Raw genomic sequence first — 18560 nt, forward strand, 5'->3', positions numbered from 1 at the left:
GTATGGAATTTGGGGCTAGGCTTAAGATTCCTATGGGTAGGGGAATTGGGGCTAGGGTTAGGGATCCTGTGGATAGGGGTCGCCTTCCTAGGGTTAGGGTTCCTATGGGTACAGATGCCCACACTAGGATTAGGGTTCCTATGGGTAGGGGACCCTGCTCTAGGGTTAGGGTTCCTATGTGTAGGAACCCGCCCTAAGTTTTAAGGTTCCTATGGGTAGGGGAATTGGGGCTATGGCTCCTGTGGATAAGGGTCCCCTCCCTAGGGTTAGGGTTCCTATGGGTATGGATCCCTGCCTTAGAGTTAGAGTTCCTATGGGTAGGGGTCCCGGCTCTAGGGTTAAGGTTGCTATGGGTAGGAGACTTGGGGCTATGGTTAGGGCTCTCAAGGGTAGGGGTCCTTGCCCTAGGGTTTGGGTTCCCATGGGTAGGGGTCCTCCCCCAAGCACTCCATCCTTAAAATAATGAGTTTACAGGCGGTATTCAGGGCCATAAGAGAGAGAGAGAGAAAAAATCTCCTGAAATACCTGCTCTCCAAATACACCTGCTTCAAACTCTATTACACCTGTTTGAATTCACTCTTCTGTTTCCCCTCAGTATTTATCATTACATTTTTGTATCTGTGAGTAGCTGGTAGAGTCAGCATATGAGTTTCCTTAAATTATTTAGGCAAGAAAAGAAAATGCATATCGGGACAATAGGTCTATAATGGGGCTAAGAAATTTGAGATCTGCTAAATAAAAATGAAAAGGATCAGTGGTCAGACACTGATTCAGGGAAGTGTCCAGTCAGGGAAGCAAAGCACTTAAATAATCCCAGGGATATAATTGGAACTAAATCAGAATTCAGTCCCTGCCCCGCTCCTGGGACAGTACTGCTATATGGTGCTACTTGCTCAGGCTAGTCCAGCCTTAAACATTTAATTAAAAATCCACTCCAAAACACCTCTTTACAAATTGGAAAACATGTAGGAACTTTAAAAAAAAATTTAATTAACCTGATTTTTCAGTTAGAGTAAAGCAAATTGACATATCACAAAGAACATTTAAAAGCAACCACTCTTGTAATAAGAGCAGGAGCCTCATGTAACAGTTAAACAAAACAAGCATTTCCAGCAGTCCAGGTCTCTCTCTCTGCCTTTCTGAGGGGAGCTCATGTGATTCAGTTTCTGCTTTCAACATCATACTGTACTTGATTTCAGTCCTTTTATTGGTGATTTGGTGTACATACAAATACATGACACTTCAAAGCTAAAATGGCTTTCCTACAGTAATGAGTAAAAGATAATATTTATAAGTAACTGATGCTCCTCATACTGAAAGTGAAAAGACAACATATTATTGTTAAATAAGTACTGTAAGAAGGGATCACTGTAAATCCTGCACACGTTCACTGAAACTGAATACTTTGAAATAACGCGTAACATCTCCTATATGAACACACGCATATCTTAATAAATCATTCATTCCACCTACTTATTTGAAACATTCTTTAGCTGGGAAACGAAGGACCAAAGTCAAACCAGCTCTGTTTTGCGTCTCAGAAAAAAAATCTGCTATTGCATTTATATGCAAAAGTTAGCAGATTATCTTTTTCATTACATGGTCAATATGCACCAAGCATCAGAAGTTAGAATCTCACCGTTAGGATCTGGCCATTATAAGGTTAAACTGTATTAATAATAGCAAAGTTAGACTACTGTTAGCAGTGTCCTAGCATAGTTTCCTGGACCAGCATAAAAAGGGTATTTGTTTTCTGAAGTTGATTTTATGATTATGTTATAGGCTACGTGAGAGGCTAGTTTGTAATGAAGTTGGGCTATCAAGATTTCCAGAGGAAAAAATCCTTTTCCATACGGGTCACAGAAGCCATGTTAAAATGTTTCAAAAGTAGTGTGGGCACAGTCTATTCATTTAGATTTATTATAGTTTCATTTGCTGTGCAGTGAGAATTAAATAGGGCTCAGGTTACATTTAAGACATCTAATTTCTACTGTACAGATTCAATGATTCCAAAATGATTTCCAGCAAGTCATAATTTCATTTCAATGTACACGGTATGTGCTTGGGCTGGAAGACGGTGAAAACTGAAAAGCATGGTAATTGTAAAATGCACAATTAGAGAAAACAGATTCCACACAAAATGTTCAGATGCATCTTAAGGCTGCCTCTTAAGGCTGCCTGATCTTCATCAATCTTGTAATAAAGTCATTCCCAGGTTTTTTTTTAAAAGCTGTAATCAGTTTGTGATTTAACAATTTTAAAATTACAATAACAACTTGTACTTGCCAACTGTCATTGAGGTTTAGCCCAGAAAAAATTAAGCTATGGATTCTAAATATTTTTTAAAATATGTAAACTGCTAAAGTTAAAAGTTATGAAGTAACAGCCACTTCTTTTGGAATATGATTACCATTTGACTGGGAAAATGTATTGATTTCTGGAGTAACTCTGCGGAAGAACTTGTGACCACGAGAATCTGTGTTTACAAAGACGTATCCTGGAGGAGACGGATAGTTTGCTGGGCAGATCTCTTGCTTCTTTGGCGTATACTCTGTACGATACATGGTTCCATCTTCAAAATGAGCTGAACTAGGGACTACAACACGTAGAGGTTTGAAACTCTGAACTGGAATTATCTCATGTGGTATATAGTGAGACTTGAATGTTGTCAATCCATCAAATTTTCCAGTAGGCTTTGGAATTTCCTGATGTCTCCTAATAATTTCTTGCCGACAGCTGGCCCAAGCTTGAAAGTCTTCCTTCATTGTGGTGTTCCCCTGGAAAGGGACATTACTTCTTCTTCCATAAGAAACTGGTCTTATGGGGGCAACAGGACAGATCACGTGCGGAACATAATCAAGATGGCTTGTGGAGTATAAATCCATATTATCTGTAGGAGGAACATAATCTCTTATCTTGCGAGCCTCAGGCAAGGAGACTGACCATGGTTGAAAACGATCCCGGAATTCAGTGCATCCATCAAAGTGAGCATTAGACCCAACTTTAATGTATTCAGGCTTGCAGCTTTTTGTAAACTCTCCAAGTAGCCCTTTAAAATCATTCCGGTGGGTTGTGATATCTTCAAAGGGTTGGCTGCTTGGCTTGTATTCTTCCTTTGGTTTTACAAATTTTGGTTCCAGTTGATGAGCGATGTAAGAACTGCGATGATTAGTAACACCATCAAAAGGTACATCTGAAAGTTTGGCCACACCTGGAGGCTTAAAGCTTTGTCTGGGGTTCAGCTCCCTAGGAACAAAGTCATCTTGAAATGTAGTAGAATTCCCAAACTTTTCTGTAGGGGGATGATAGGTGTGTTCCAATTTATTTGGCTCCCTTCTTTGAACTTCCCATGATCTATAGTCATCTTTAAGACAAAAATAATACTTGATAGACAGAAAGATTATAGGTTTTATTATTGATTTGTGGCTGTCTCATATTAAAAAATCTATTTTCTTCCCCCACCAACACTTTTGATCAAAAGAGTTGAGTTTAAGTAAAAAAGATAATTCTGTTTTACTATTAGATACAGGAGTTCTGCTTACCTGCTACTATGGGAATACACCAAACAGCCAATAAAATGCCACTTAGTACCACAAGATGATTATTTCTTTTAGAAAAAAGAAATATTTTCTATGTACATATGTGATTTCTGTTTTCTATTGCACGCAAATATTTGTACAGAGGATATGTCTGCAAAAGTCTACATTTTATCTCAGGACTGTGGATGAAATACATATAAACAAAAGGTGACTGAACTATGGACTATAATTTTAGTGACGGATGCTGGTAACATCTTAAACTACAAGTGTACAGAACCTGGTGAATTAATAATATTATCAAAGATGTTCTTTCCCTCGAGGCCCAATGCTGCTGAATTATTTCTACTACCTCTACTTTTGCCACTACGTGCTTTTCGCTTCTACCTACTCTACCTCAGTTCTTCTAACTTCCTAGCCTCAGTGGCCTCACCTTATCTTCAGCATTTTAAGTATCTTTCCCTTCTAATCCAGTGGCCTTGGTCTTGACCATCAGAGCATCTCTTGTCTTACATAGCTCATACTCCACATTCAGATATTTTTAATCTGGATTGCAGAGCAGATGTGCTACAATCAAATTATTAAGTACAACATCTCATATGTAAAAGATTATTTATTTGTATACCACGTTAATCTGTCAGGATAATCTGCTGGGAAGCCGTTTAGGAACTGTTGCATCAATGAGTAACAGAAGATCATCTTGTTGAAACTGGTCATCAGCAGAATGCTATACCAAGTATATAGTAAAGATGAATCTGAAATCAAGTTTGTTTCATCTGTCTATGTAGAAAAACAGTAATTGTGAATGCCACCATAATGGAAGCTAAGGTATGCTTGGACCTCATAATGGAGATGGTGATTGTCTTAAAATAAGGTATATTGTCTTTCCAGCAAACTCCAGTCCCATTCTAAAAACTGGATTAAGAAGGTGCCCATCACCATACCGAGTCTGAAAACACCTGGGTTGTACCAAATTATGGATCTTCAAAAAGCATTGTTAAATATTATTTCTATCCAAAGCTTCAGTTAAGTCCAGTAGCAAAGCAGGAAAGCGAGACTCTTGGCACATTGTGTCCATAATAATATTAACATGCTTCTCTTTGACATTTTTAAATAATCTTTCTGACCAAAGGAATTACAATTTTCTCCAAATGTATCTTGAAGATGTGCTTGGATTATAACTAGCATTAGAACCCAAAGTTTCTCTCTCCTTCCCTTAGGTGGTTTCCTATATTTCTGTCACAGTCTAAAAGCTGCCCTCCTTCCAGTTGGGAAAACTTGGAGAGGGCTTCTCTTTCAGAGCCTATTAATGTTAATTCTTAAATTAACAGAATCCATTGCTGAGAAACATAGGGTATTCCCTCTTCACTACTGTCACCTATTGGTCTAGAGATTGAGAGACCAAAGTCAGAAATCAAACCTCAACTTCAATATGGCAGTTCAGAATACTACCATCATTGTGGCTATTTTTTTTAAAATGGCATATGTAATTACCTTGATAGGTTGGTATGGTGTCTATTTTTCCTCCCTTAATGTGTTTTCTTTCTAAAGGTCTTACTAATGTCACTGGTTGTATTTTATGAGGATTATAATCTCTTCTGTATGTAGTTCCAAGATCAATCTCTCCTGGTTTTGGTTTATATTCTTCTTGTACCCGAAGAGGTCGATTTACAACATCGTATGGAAGATAATCAGACCTGAAAAGGAGAAACATGCAGTACTGCTTCACAATGTTACCTTTTTCTGATTGAGACATTTGTGACATTTTTTTCCATATATAGAAACTTAACAAAAACTACATTATATCAATTGTGGAAGGGCTAAAATGTTAACTCTTTGAAAGCATTTGCTGATTTAGGGTCAGCATCATCAACATCACAGGATGAAGAATGAGAAAACAATAATTCAACAGATATTTGGTGTCTGACATATGGTGTATTCTTTGTACTTAGTAAGGTGGTGGAATCCTTTTTCAAACCTGACAGCAATTTACCTTTCAGCAGGGCCTGGTCTACCATTTTTGCCACCCCAAGCAAAAAAAGCCACTCAGACTAGCACCGGAACTGCTGAAGCAAAAAAAAAAAAAAAAAAAAAGCCACCCGGACTGTGCTGCCCCAAGAATGGACAGAATGCCGTCCCTTAGCATGTGCCGCCCCAGGCATGGGCTTCCTCCACTAGTGCCTGGAGCCAGCCCTACCTTTCAGATCTTCTTTAGAGATAAAAATGAATCCCCAAAAGACAAAAAAAAAAAAAATCCTTTGCATGTCATCTGCCAACTCTAAAACATGACTGACTTGTGCCATCTTATACCCAAACTTTATGCATATATATCCTTGAAGAGAATGAATAATCAAATTATATCACAATGGAAAATGATGCCAATAAACAGAACTGTCTTTCCTACATGAAAAAATATGAGGACACTGTAGAATAACATCAGCTCCAAAACACATTGCTTCAAAATATTTACTTAAATGTAGTGATTCCTTCCATTCTTCCATGATGTGCTTGGTATTCCTCCTTTGGCTTAAGACTCTGGGGTGGAGGGACATTGCCATACTGGAGATATTTGTCGTCGTATTCCGTCATGAGGCAAGGTTGTCCTCCAGTATCATAAATCCTTGTGGATTTATGAGGGCAATGATGGCGCCTGTATAAGAAATTGAAACGAGATCATTTCAAATAGTTTTATCTATGGGAAACACATCTCAAATATTCTATGAGTGTATAACAAGAGAAATAGGTTTGTCATCACAGGTACCTTGAATCTAGAACACTTCCTGAGTGTGAAAGGAAAACAAATTATTTTGTTCTGTAGTTATGAAGGATGTTACCATTTAAATAGCACTGCATAGGCCACAATAGCACAGGAAGAAAGAATACTTACCGCATCCTTAGTACAGAACAGGGTAGGTGAATATAGCTGTCAGTCTGCTAAATGTTAATCTGTCACCCACCCAACTCTCTCTTTCCTCGCATTCTTTTCTCTGCCAAGCATTGGCTTCCTTCTTTCATGCTATTATTTCCCTAATCTGTAACAATAACTCAATACCTCTCCCTCCTTCTCTGGTATCTTGCCCTTTCTTTTCTCCTCATTCCTTTTTTCCCTGTGTATTTCAATACATCTTTCACCATTTCTCATAATAGCACTAGTCACCTCCCTACTTTACACAATCTCATCGCAGTTGGTGTTATGGCCTTCTGATCTGCAGCTCCAGATGTCTAGAATAAATTTCCTGAATCTATCCCTCCTCAGTTCTCCTCAATTTATATTTTTTCACACCCATATCTCTGAAATTCTCTATCCCCCAAAAGTACTGGCTTTATTTTTGTTATTGGGTGTATATACTGTATTATGTCTTGTACTATTTAACCATAGTAATTTTGGGATATGATTTGCAAGAAATTATAATATACGGATTAAGATTTTCAAAGTCATCTAAGGGATTTAAAGTCATCTAAGGGATTTAGACACATCGCTTCGAGCAGCGAACCATGGCCAGTGGGAGCCACGATCAGCCAGACCTGCAGACGCGGCAGGTAAACAAACCGGCCCGGCCCGACAGCGGCTTTCCCTACACAAGTGGCATCCCAAGTCTGGGAAACATTGGACTAAAGAAACAGGCATATAGGATTCCTGCTGAGAAAAGTAAAAAAGGAAAACAAAGAAAGGAATTATTTGTGATTGGAAACCCCTAAAGCTAGTTTTAGTTGCACTTTTGGGCCATGTGATTTTGGAACTCACTAGTTAGATTAAATGGCAAATTAAATAACCCTACATAACAAGTCAGTATCAGTAGACGTCTCATGTGGAGTGTATGGTGTGTTGGAGCCTCAAGCTGCCAATTCATTTTCAATCAAACTGGTCTACCAAAGGGATAACAATAACAACTGAAAATTGCATAGTAAAGTAGAGGCTCCGTAAAAGATAATACTCCCATGTCACCTATTTACCACTAATGCTCCAATCCCACCACTAACTGCGACCTGATGGCAGGGCAGCAGCAGAGAAAAATGGGAGAGAGAGAAGAGAGGGCTGAGTTACCTCTAATGTCACAATCCCACCATTTAACAATGAACTGAGCAGTTTGAAAAGCACTAGGGGAGGGAAGGAAAAACAGGAAGAGAAGAGATTAAAAGGGAAATGAGAAGGTGCTACTTCTGATCACATAGCTTCACTCACCCTGAATTTTTCCAGGGATTCATCTATGCTGTATAATATTCATTCACAGAGTACAGCATGTACTCCAGATTTCACAACTAAAAACATCATCTTAAGCAGAAAATAGAAAAACACTAAATATAACTATCAAAAGCTAGTTAACCAAACTGGCTATCAGATTAATACATGCCATCAGAAATTGTTTATTCCAAGAGGCACTTATCAAATTGATTTTAAGCATACAGCCCAAGACAGAGTGAAACAAACAGCATAATATTCACACAGATAGCAGCTACATTTTTGCATCCTCATACCTTTTCTATCAACTCATTTCAGAAAACCATGCACCAACCACAATACCTATTCCTAGGGCCCTACCAAATTCACAGCCATGAAAAACGCATCATGGATTGTGAAATCTGTTCTTTCTTTTGTGTGCTTTTACCCTAAACTATTCAGATTTCACAGGGGAGACCAAAGTTTCTCAAATTGGAGGTCCTGACCCAAAAGGGAGTTGCAGGAGGGTTGCGGAATTACCACCCTTACTTCTGTGCTGCCTTCAGAGCTGGATGGCTGGAGAGCGGTGGCTGTTGTCGGGGTGCCCAGCTCTGAAGGCAGCACTCCGCCAGCAGCAGTGGAGAAATAAGGCTGGCAGTACCATACCATGTCACCCTTACTTCTGTGCTCCTGCCTTCAGAGCTGGGCAGCCTGAGAGCAGCAGCTGCTGACTAATGGCCCAGCTCTACAGACAGCAGCGCAGAAGTAAGGGTGGCAATACCCCCCCTACAATAACCTTGCGACCCCCCCTCCATACACACAACTCCTTTTTGGGTCAGGACCCCTACAATTACAACACTATGAATTTCTGAGTGAAATGGCTGAAATCATGAAATTTATGATTATTAAAATCCTATGACCATGAAATGAACTGTGAATTTGATAGGGCCCTATCTATTCCAAATGGCTGTTCTGATATCATCAGATTCATACACTCAGCTGTCTCTACATTCTGTACTCTGTTCTACAACATTCCCCCACACTACCCTCATCATTGTTATATCGCCTGCACTATCATACTTGCTACAAGCAGAAACAACACCCAACAGAAAAATACTTTCCTCCTGAAGGACCCTGAAGATTATAATGAATTAAATTTAAATGGAGTCCATCAGTGTTTGAACGATCAAAATGTCATGACATTTTAGTTTTGTCAAAGAGAGCCAAAGCATCTCTAGCAAAAAGTAATTATGCATGACTTCGTAAGACTCCATTATTTCTGATGAGTCAAAATCGTTAACTCAGATTGAATAATCCCATAACATACAAATAGTTACATTGATTTTAATGGGAGTATTCAGGAGTACAGTACTATCAATGTGAGTAATGGTAGAAGAATAGCACTTACAAATTGTGAAATACAAAAGATATACACCAAAAAACATACAAGGCCTGATTCTCGTTTACACTGATGCTTCTTTACACTGTTCTGGCAGTGTAAAGAGGATTGAAAGTGGGAGTAAATGGCAGTGTCAAGGAGGCCTTAATGCAAATGGGAATCCGCCTCAGAGAGTATATTTCATGGCTTTGGATAACTGACAAATCCAGTTTGGGGTTTAAACTAAATGATAATAAAAGAATGCTCATTTAAGAGAATATCTTTCTAGAAATGATTACAACTAAATCACAACTTTCAGGAAAGAGAGTGGAGAATGAGATCTGAATTCTAAATATCTGTTGAGAATCATCAATCAAAGGGTGGGACATGACTAATGAAATATGTTGCTTATAATTTGGCTAATTGAGAACTATTTGAGTCTCTGATTTGTGTGTGTTACCTACAAATGTGTTACTACATTCATCAATCTTTTATACCAGAGTTATTGATCTTTTAATGTACTTTGAAGTGCATGTGTTCCTGACTCATGAATGATTGATGTCTGTTCTGGTGGGTTATGTTTTCTTTCTTCCATGAGCAAGACTGATAATTTATTGCTTAGATAACATGTTAACAGATAAATCTCAAAAAATTTAAATAGACACCATTTGGGCGAGTGCCTCAGCTGGTATAAATTGGTGTAGCTCTGTTGACTTACAGAGCTATGCTGACTTACACCAGCCAAAGATCTGGCACATAATTAGCTTTCTCATGCCAACAAGATTCATCCTTGAGAACTATCTAGAGCATTCCCTTCCACAGAATACGATTTATTATGAGAAAAGTCTCCTTTAGGAGACTTAAAATCATTAAGAGTTTATAAACAAAATAAATATCTCAATAAGGTTTTTAACTGCCAAGGTAAACATGACCATCTGAGTGAAAGAAGTTATATTTGGACACTAGATATTTGGACACTGAAACTATTCTGCTGCTTAAATGACCTGAGTTCCCTAGTGTTGACAGGAAAAATAATTCTGGGGAGAACATGCATGATTTATAGACAAAGAAAAGTCTCATTGAAACTCTTTTTAAGTAGAACTAGTAAACTGAGGAATGTGGAAATCCAGTCTTCATGACAAAAGCAAAATTAATCTTTAGCAAGTAGTTATGCTCTTATGCGAATGTGCAAAGAGAATGCTGTTGTCTGTTTTCGCTGATTCCTCAGAGTCCTCAATGATTGTGTCATGGATTGACTACTATTGAGAAAGACATACTGTATACCTGCCCACCAAAGGATATCACCTTGAAACATTCACATCAGTGGGCATTATACACATAGACTGAGGGGACAACAGACTCTATACAGAGAATTTTTGTGACTGTCAAACCACACTTATGATATTTACATACATTTAGATTCTTGCAACTATCTCAAAGTGCTTCATACAGCCAGGGGCGGCTCCAGGCGCCAGCACGCCAAGCGTGTGCTTGGGGTGGCAAGCCGCAGGGGGCACTCTGCCAGCGCCGCGAGGGCGGCAGGCAAGCTACCTTCTGCGGCTTGCCTGCGGAGGCTCCACTGGTCCCACGGCTTTGGAGGATGTTCCACGGGCAAGCTGCTGAAGGCAGCCTGCCTGCCGTGCTTGGGGCGACAAAATGCCTAGAGCCGCCCCTGCATACAGCTAGATGAAGCTGAATACCTGCACAGTCAGAAGAAATGTAACCTTCTTGCCTGCCTGCATTTGCCTCTGGTGCTGCTAGATGATCAGTTTGATGTTGTGTTGGATTGTAACATCAAAGGTAAGTCAGCATGTCATTCTCCTCATCTTCCTCTTTCATCCTTTCACACTACTGCAAGCCTCTGTCTGAAAGTGTTTAAAGTCCTAAATCTTATTTTTTAAATAGACGGCTGCAAGTGAAATTTTCCTACCTTGCTAATTTTCCATTATGGGAGGAGCACAACAGTATGGACATTCACCCAGGATGCTCTGAGCAAAATGGCTAGATAAATTAAGTAGTGCAGGCTTCCCATTATTTTTTTTCAGTTCTGGAATGTCACTAGAGAAGCCTACCAGCACAACAGAAGGAGGAGAAACTGGGGTGTGAAAATCCCCTGGCAATCCCTTGACCGACTGATTGACAAAAGAGGACTCCTCATTCATGCATCTGGAGGGCAGCCACAACATGGAAGGATACTAACATGTCATGTGGTCAATCACCATAAGCCAATGTGACTGGAGATAGGGTGAGTAGGAGAAAACATTATTTGTTTTCTCTACTGAGACAGCTGCAGACTATCCGCCAAGGGAGAATTAATAGTTGTGTACTGGGCTTCCTGCTATCCTTGTCTCAGGCCTACTTTTTGCTTGGTGCTAGCACACTAGCAGCTAGATACAAAAAGTTAAATAAAAAGACTCAATAAAGATAGCTAAAATGTAATATATGGTGTCTTTGAGATGTCAGGGAGGATAAATGTCTCTAAAACTTTCTAATATTTCTAAAAGTGAGGAACCATGGGCCTTTCTGCCTCCCTTGCTAATGAGCATAAAAATCCTCAAACCAGACCCTAATTTAACTAACTGCCTGTTCCCTTCACCTAGAGATGAACCTACTGCTTTGTATCCTAAGTGCCTCTCTTTTCTAACATCACTGACCTGATCTCCCCTTGTATCCTTATGGATTTTCCCTTCCACCATTTTATTGTGCTTTCTCTTGGTTTCCTATTGCTTTTCTTGTTTTTTCTGTATAAATACTAATATCAGACAAATCCAATTCACCAATATTAACCAGGCATTCACTTCTCTTTAATATCAAGATTTCTTTACCTGAGGAGTTAATGAGGACTGAAAAAAAATTCTTGTTATCTTGAGGAAAAATAAATGTTTATATTTACTGAAATATGTAGTCATGATCAGTATATTGTTACATACATTCTGAAATTCCTCATCAGAAATATCTGGACAGTTTTTTGGTATGTATATACAGCTCCACATGCAACAATTTTTTTTAAAGTTGCATTCTAAGTGGGAGATTGAATTACAAGTCCGGAAAGAAATCCATTATTTGTAGTGCCAATCAAGATACATATATTGTCTGACTGATGCCAAGGTTATTAAGAGTTTTCACCAAAGTCAGTTGCAGCCAATCAGGAGGCACCTTTAGTATGTATTATGATTGGTTAACATTGCTCTCAGCTGCTTTATTAGTCACTCCTGAAGCCCGTAGGAGACAAAGCTTCCATTGACTTCAGCAGAGACTATGGGTCATATTTTTAAAGGTGTTTGGAGCCTAAAGAAGCAGATAGGCACTTAGTGGGTTTTTCAAAAGCACCTCGGTGCCTAACTGCTACACTCCCAGTTCTCCCCAGGTGCATGTCCCAGTTCCCCACTCTCCCTTGACTCTTTGGCTCAGCCCTCATAACTCCTCCTCAGCTCCTCTTCCCATTCCTGTCTGGACACTTTGTCTCACTCTTCCTGACTCACCACCTTTATAGGCTCAGCTTCTCACCCTCTTTTTATTCCAATCAACCTGTTTCCCCTTGCCGCCTGGGCACCAACAGTGGGAAGTTTGAGAATACTGGGGTGACTGTCTCCCTGCCCTCAGTTCTTGTGCCTGGCAAAGTTATATCTAATTGAAAACAGAGTTTTATAAAAGAACGTGTCAGGAAACCTATAATAAAAACTAAAAGACTGCATAATTTACAGTGATACAGAGTGAAGATTATTTAGGCCTCAGTCCTGTAAGGAATTCTGCACTAGCAGATATTTGTGCTTGAGTGCAGCCCCATTGAAGTCAATGAGGCTGTGTGGGGCTGCAGGGATCCTCCCCTAAGGCACTCCTCACTGCAGTGGGGCCAGTTTTGTTTTCTTTTTAACTGTTTGGAATGTCTATTTTTTAAATTGTTCTGATTATTTTACTTAAAAATATATATTTAAATTCTCCATTTACCTGCTGAATGAAGAGCTCCTGCTTTCTTGCTTATTCCATTTTCTTGTCAACTGTTCTGTAGTGTTCCATTTGATTAATCTTTCCTGTTCCGTCAGTGGATGGACTTCCTAACAAAGACTAAACATTCTCTTCCAGAGTTGCTCTAGTTCTCCCTAATTCCATCCTTAATTTTCTGTTGGGTTTGCAAGCATTTAGATGTATTGAGTATTAAGTATGTCACATTTCATTCAAACTTCCCCTTTCCTTTTATCTATCATTCATTGAGAAATTATTATCTTCTTCAGGAAATTGTAACAAGCCTGAGGGGAGTGTGGAAGGACGGGGAGACTTCCACATTACTACGAGTATTTTAAGAACTGACAGAATTAGTAAATAGTTCTATATCTTTATATACCAAAATGAAGATAAGTATATGGAGAAATTCTTGTGTATGGGCAAATTTCTTGTCTATAAACAAATATTACTCTTAGATATAGTCTGAGAGGTCATCTAACTACTGCACAGCTGTTCTCTGCTCCTGAAGGCCAGAATTTACATCTTGTGTTTTCCAACTGTTAAACTTCTATATCAGGCAATCTGAATCCTGACTCTGTTCACAGGCAGGGGTTCATTTTCTTTAATATTAACGTAGCACGTTTGCAACCTATGGGAAATAAGGAAATAAAAATGTTTGCTTCTTATTATGGAAATATTCCAAGAACAGTTGGTAGTTGATACCTAGTCCATTCTCAAAAAATATCACTTGGAAAATGGGAATTGGGTCTGGGGATATACTCCAGGGATACCAATAAAGGATCTAATCATTATTTTGAACAAATGTGGTTACAAGAACATTTTTGTGGTTTAAAAAATAACAACCAAAACTTGCCTTTTAAGCAAAGTACCTGGAAGGTGATCGTTTGTACACTTTGGCACAGTCTTATATTACTGCTAGACACATCCTAAACTTGAGAAGCTAGGAACTTTAGTAGTGACTGGTATAAAGAAATGTCCCCAGCACTGACTCTGACCCTGAGAAGTGTTAAGCATTTATAAGCTGATGGGAGATGATTGTGCTCAGTCCCCGCAGACACCCAGTCTTTTTGGCAGCACAATTATTTGTTGGAAAAAGTTGTTGCAAGCATACATTTTTAATTGGCACTGAAAAGGGCATTCAGCCTAGGGAGAAGGGTGTCTACTCTCCATATTCTTAAAATACTCATAGTAATGTTAACATTCAACAAATAGGGGGCAGATCCTACCACTCTAGTGTGAGTAAGTGCTAATCACTGTACCTGACAAGTCCCACTGAGCACTACAGTGAGAGGGTTACACACTTCCCCTAGGGAGGGAAGCTTTTCCTGAACTTCAGAGATTCACCACCCAAGCTCAATCCCCTATATGGGCCACCGTTTGTAACACTATATCCCAGACTGTATTGATGGTGGTGGGGACTGAACCTAGAACCTCTGGATATAAATGCCCAAGGTTTTGCTACCTTAGTGAAAAGGGACTATTCATGAGCAAATGCTGTTCAGTACAGGCAATGGCCGCAGAATCTAGCCTTAAATGCACTGTCTATTCTGAGACACAGAAACACCTTCTGGCTGACATTTTTTACAGTATTTGTTCCCAGGACCTAACTACAGGTAGAAGAATTATTCTCTCTGTTTTAATATTCAGAATGAAATATAAATATATCTAAAGTAATTCAGAATTACAGTATGTAAGACTCCAGCAGATTGCTAAGTAGAACTTGTGCAATATATCACAGTTTTCTTGTGTGTACATCACAATGCCCAGGTAACACTGCCAAGCAACTAATCAGCCCATAAAAACAGAAACACTGTAGTGCTACACCAAAGCAAACTCAATGAGCTGCCTAAAACAATAACCTATTGAGATTTTATTAACTGCAAAACCTTCAGCAATGTCAATGAGGAGTACTTGTGGCACCTTAGAGACTAAAATTTATTTGGGCACAAGCTTTTGTGGGCTAAAACCCACTTAATCAGATGCATGGAGTGGAAAATACAGTGGGAAGATATAGAGAGTACATGAAAAGATGGGGGTTGCCTTACCAATTATAATGAGACACTTCAATTAAAGTTTGCTATTATCAGCAGGAAGAAAAATCACTTTTGTAGTGGTAATCAGGGTGGCCCATTTCAAATAGTTGACAAGAAGGTGTGAGTAACAGTAGGGGGGAAATCAGCATGGGGAAATCTGAAACCTTCAGCAATGTGTATTTTAACCCAGTGATTCTCAACCAGGGATTCAAGGTCCATAGGGGGGCCTGAGCAGGTTTCAGGGGTCCACGAAGCAGGGCCAGCATTAGACTCACTTATGACTTAGAGCAGAAAGCGAAAGCCCCACCACATGGGGCTGAAGCCGAAGTCTGAGCAATGTAGCTTTGTGGTGGCCTCTGTGGCATGGGGCCCCAGGAAATTGCCCTGCTTGCTAACCCTCAATGCCAGCCCTGGGTTTTATATGCAGAAAACCAGTTATTGGGCTCAGGTGGACTGTGGAGTTTTTATAGCATGTTGGGGGGGGCTCAGAAAAAAGGTTGAGAACCTCTGTTTTAACTTATTTCTTTTGTGTATTTTACAGTATTATTAATTAATAATTATTATATTATACAATGTCTTGTCTTTGAGTTACAGACATTTTTTCACTTGGTCCCTTCTCCACAATGTCATGTCATACCATTTTTATACAGTATTTGATTCTAGGCTGTATAACTCAGATTTCTCCTCATGGAAACAATCAGTTCACTATCTCATGATTAAGTCCAGAGATATAATTTTGTGGGATAGATTATAGCTAGGAGGCAGGTCAAGAGAATGCAAGTATCCTCACACTGCTCCTCTTTTACTCTTCAGTGTGGGCCAACCACAACGTAGCTGGAGCTGGTGAAGAAATGGACAGAATTGCCATACAAGGACTAGAGTGACCAGATGTCCCGATTTTATAGGGACAGTCCTGATATTTGGGGCTTTGTCTTATAAAGGCGCCTATTACCCCCCACTGCCTGTCCCGATTTTTCACGCTTGCTGTCTGGTCACCCTAACAAGGACAGAGGACAGGGAACTCCTGTCTCTGCTATTCAGGAGCTCCTAGGAGAAGGCTTGGCCCTAGATGAAGTAGACTTCAGGACTGTCCTAACTTGTAACCATAATACAGTGATCACTTGCAAGGACACAGAATCATCAGAGCATTTGAATGCCCTAGCCTTTTGATGACCCCTCCACTCCCTCCCCAATTAATCTGGCCTGTCCGATTTGTCCCACCCTGGAACCTGCAATGCCCCCTTTATGTGGGAGATGTGGTAGAGAGTTGGGAAAGCTGGTTCTGTGCCTCCTGTACAAAGTGATGCCAACTCTCATGGTTTTATTTCACAAGTCTCACAATACTTGATGTTTTTCTTAAAGGCAGAGATCCAGTATTTATATGATTATGTGAGAATCTCAGCTTGCTTGCTTGCTTTGTAAGCTTTTAGCTCTCATGACTGAATGAGGGCTAGAAAGTGAACCCTAACAGTTCCAATGCAGAATGCAAATAAAATACCCCACATTTTATTATTTTTAAAATCTCATAAATTTTAAGTCAATCACATGATTTTTTGTAGTCTGAGTCATGATTTTGAAATTTCCTGAGGTAGGTAATACTGCATTCAGATGTACTACCCCACAGCTAGAGGAGGTAGTATTCCCTGTAGGAATACTTTTTCCTGACCTACCTTTTTGCACCAGTCTCACTGGCTCGAACAGGCTGTAGGACAATGACGAATTGTTCCAAACGACATGGTTGAAAGGAAGACAGTGGCCAATCTCCGCTCCTTAATAGTGAGCAGAGCTGGCTGTGAGCAGGGGAAGGATTAGCATGTTGCATTTATTTAAAAAGGATGAAGAGCTGGTGTGGCAGTGTTTTCTACCCAGGATGAATTCTAGATGGGTTAGCCAGAATTGGTCCCACTGCTGTGCAGCCCATTTGCAAACACATTAAAGTAGGGCCCTGCTTTAAGGCACAATCTAACCTTAAGCCCAGTCTAGACTACATAAAAAGGTTTTTTTTTAAAAAAAAAAAACCAACCAAAAACATGAATTAACATTTTAAAACCATCTTTTCTTAGTCTAGACAAAGCCTAAGTGTGTTACTTCATTTCTACTAAGAACCTACATTCTTTTCCTTTTTCAGAATAGTACTCCAAAGAGAGTTGAAACCTGACTCTGTATTCCCTTTTCTAAAGAAATCAGATACTTTCTAAAAAAGCTATTTTTACTTCTCCAGACTTAATCAGGTCATAGTGGTAGATGTATATTAGGGCTGTAAAACGTGGTTACAGTTCACAGAGCTTAAAACAAAAGTCAAGGGCAGGAATTCATAGTTGTAGTGTGTCCCCTTTATGCCAACTCTGCTAGTGACTATGAAACTGCTGTAAGGCCGTCTCCACTGGGTTTCAGAAGTCCTCCTGGGCAGAGCCAGAACTAGCATAACTGGTTGCGAGATGCCTCCTTTCCCCTGGAGCCCTTGGAAAAAGGGTGTGCTAGACCATGTTGAGATGAGGCATATACAGGTGAGTGAGTAGCAGTATACAGACTCGCTAATCCCCAGTAAAACAATGTTGTGTAGATTTCCCCCCCCCCCCGCCTTTGGCTGTATCTACATTCAGACATTTAGGGAAATCTTCCACCTCAGGTCTACATGAGATGATAGTACAATGCATATGCCCTTAGACAGAGTCACAATGAAACTGCCCTTGAACAGTATCAGACTGTTTGAAGGGAAGTAGGGACAGTTTGGGCTGCTTGGAAAAAGCAGATTTGGGGCCCCAAAGATTCAGTCTCCAGAACCAGGGGATTTGGGGGGTGTGTGTGTTCATGTTTAGGACAGGGAGAGGCGCGTGCTCAGCGAGGTTTGACCCGGGGCTAAGTGGGTTTGGGCTGCGGCGGTAGGGCAGTTTGGTTCTCGGGGCAGGGGATGTTTGGATCCAGCTGAGATTTGGTGATTCGGGTCCTGGGCACGACGGGGCTGGAACAATTTGTAAGAGCCGTTGAACCAAACTGTAAACCCTGGAAAAGTTAACCACTTTCAGCCAAGGGTCGCGATGGCACCTGTGCTGGGGCAGGAGGTTTTGGATCCCGGGAAGTTCGTGCTCAGGGAGGCTGGGGCGGTGCCGGGGCAGAGGAAGTTCGGGTTCTGGTCCGGAGGCAATGGGTGCTGGTCCACGGGCGGCTCGGGGACGGGGGAGGAGGGCACAGGAAGGTTCCCTGGGAAGGGGGTTCGGCCCTCGGGAGGGCGGGTCCCTGGGGGGGGATTTGGGTCTCCCGGCGGATCAGGCTTAGGGGACTCGGGGAAGGGGCCGCTCTTCGGGGGTCCCCTTTGCTTCTTACCCGCAGGTACAAATCTCGCACAGGCACCGCTTCTCCTTCATCCTCCCGCCGTCGCTGCCTGCCCGGCTCTCCTGTCCCTCCCCTCGGAGCCACGGTAACCAGGGAAGCGCCCCGTCGCCTGGCAACCGCCGCCGCGTCCCTACAACAGCCCTCTCCCGGTTTCCGTA

General features: G+C 40.7%; 1 protein-coding gene across 2 annotated transcripts; it reads right to left on the reverse strand.

Moving 5' to 3' along the window:
- Positions 1–974: 974 nt before the first annotated feature.
- Positions 975–18476, reverse strand: SAXO2 (stabilizer of axonemal microtubules 2). Of its 2 annotated transcripts, XM_050967822.1 has the most exons (5): positions 18394–18465; positions 13022–13193; positions 6007–6186; positions 5031–5233; positions 975–3364 (listed from the first exon to the last, which is right to left on the reverse strand). In XM_050967822.1, exons 3-5 carry the CDS (start codon positions 6123–6125, stop codon positions 2373–2375), a joined length of 1314 nt encoding a protein of 437 aa, XP_050823779.1. In that variant the 5' UTR covers positions 6126–6186; positions 13022–13193; positions 18394–18465; the 3' UTR covers positions 975–2372. The 2 variants fall into 2 exon arrangements, with proteins under 2 accessions (XP_050823779.1, XP_050823778.1); XM_050967821.1 differs by lacking the exon at positions 13022–13193 and having other exon boundaries at positions 18394–18476.
- Positions 18477–18560: the final 84 nt, after the last annotated feature.

The sequence above is a fragment of the Gopherus flavomarginatus genome, chromosome 9, assembly GCF_025201925.1.
Source record: "Gopherus flavomarginatus isolate rGopFla2 chromosome 9, rGopFla2.mat.asm, whole genome shotgun sequence".
Classification (NCBI taxonomy): Eukaryota; Metazoa; Chordata; order Testudines; family Testudinidae; genus Gopherus; species Gopherus flavomarginatus.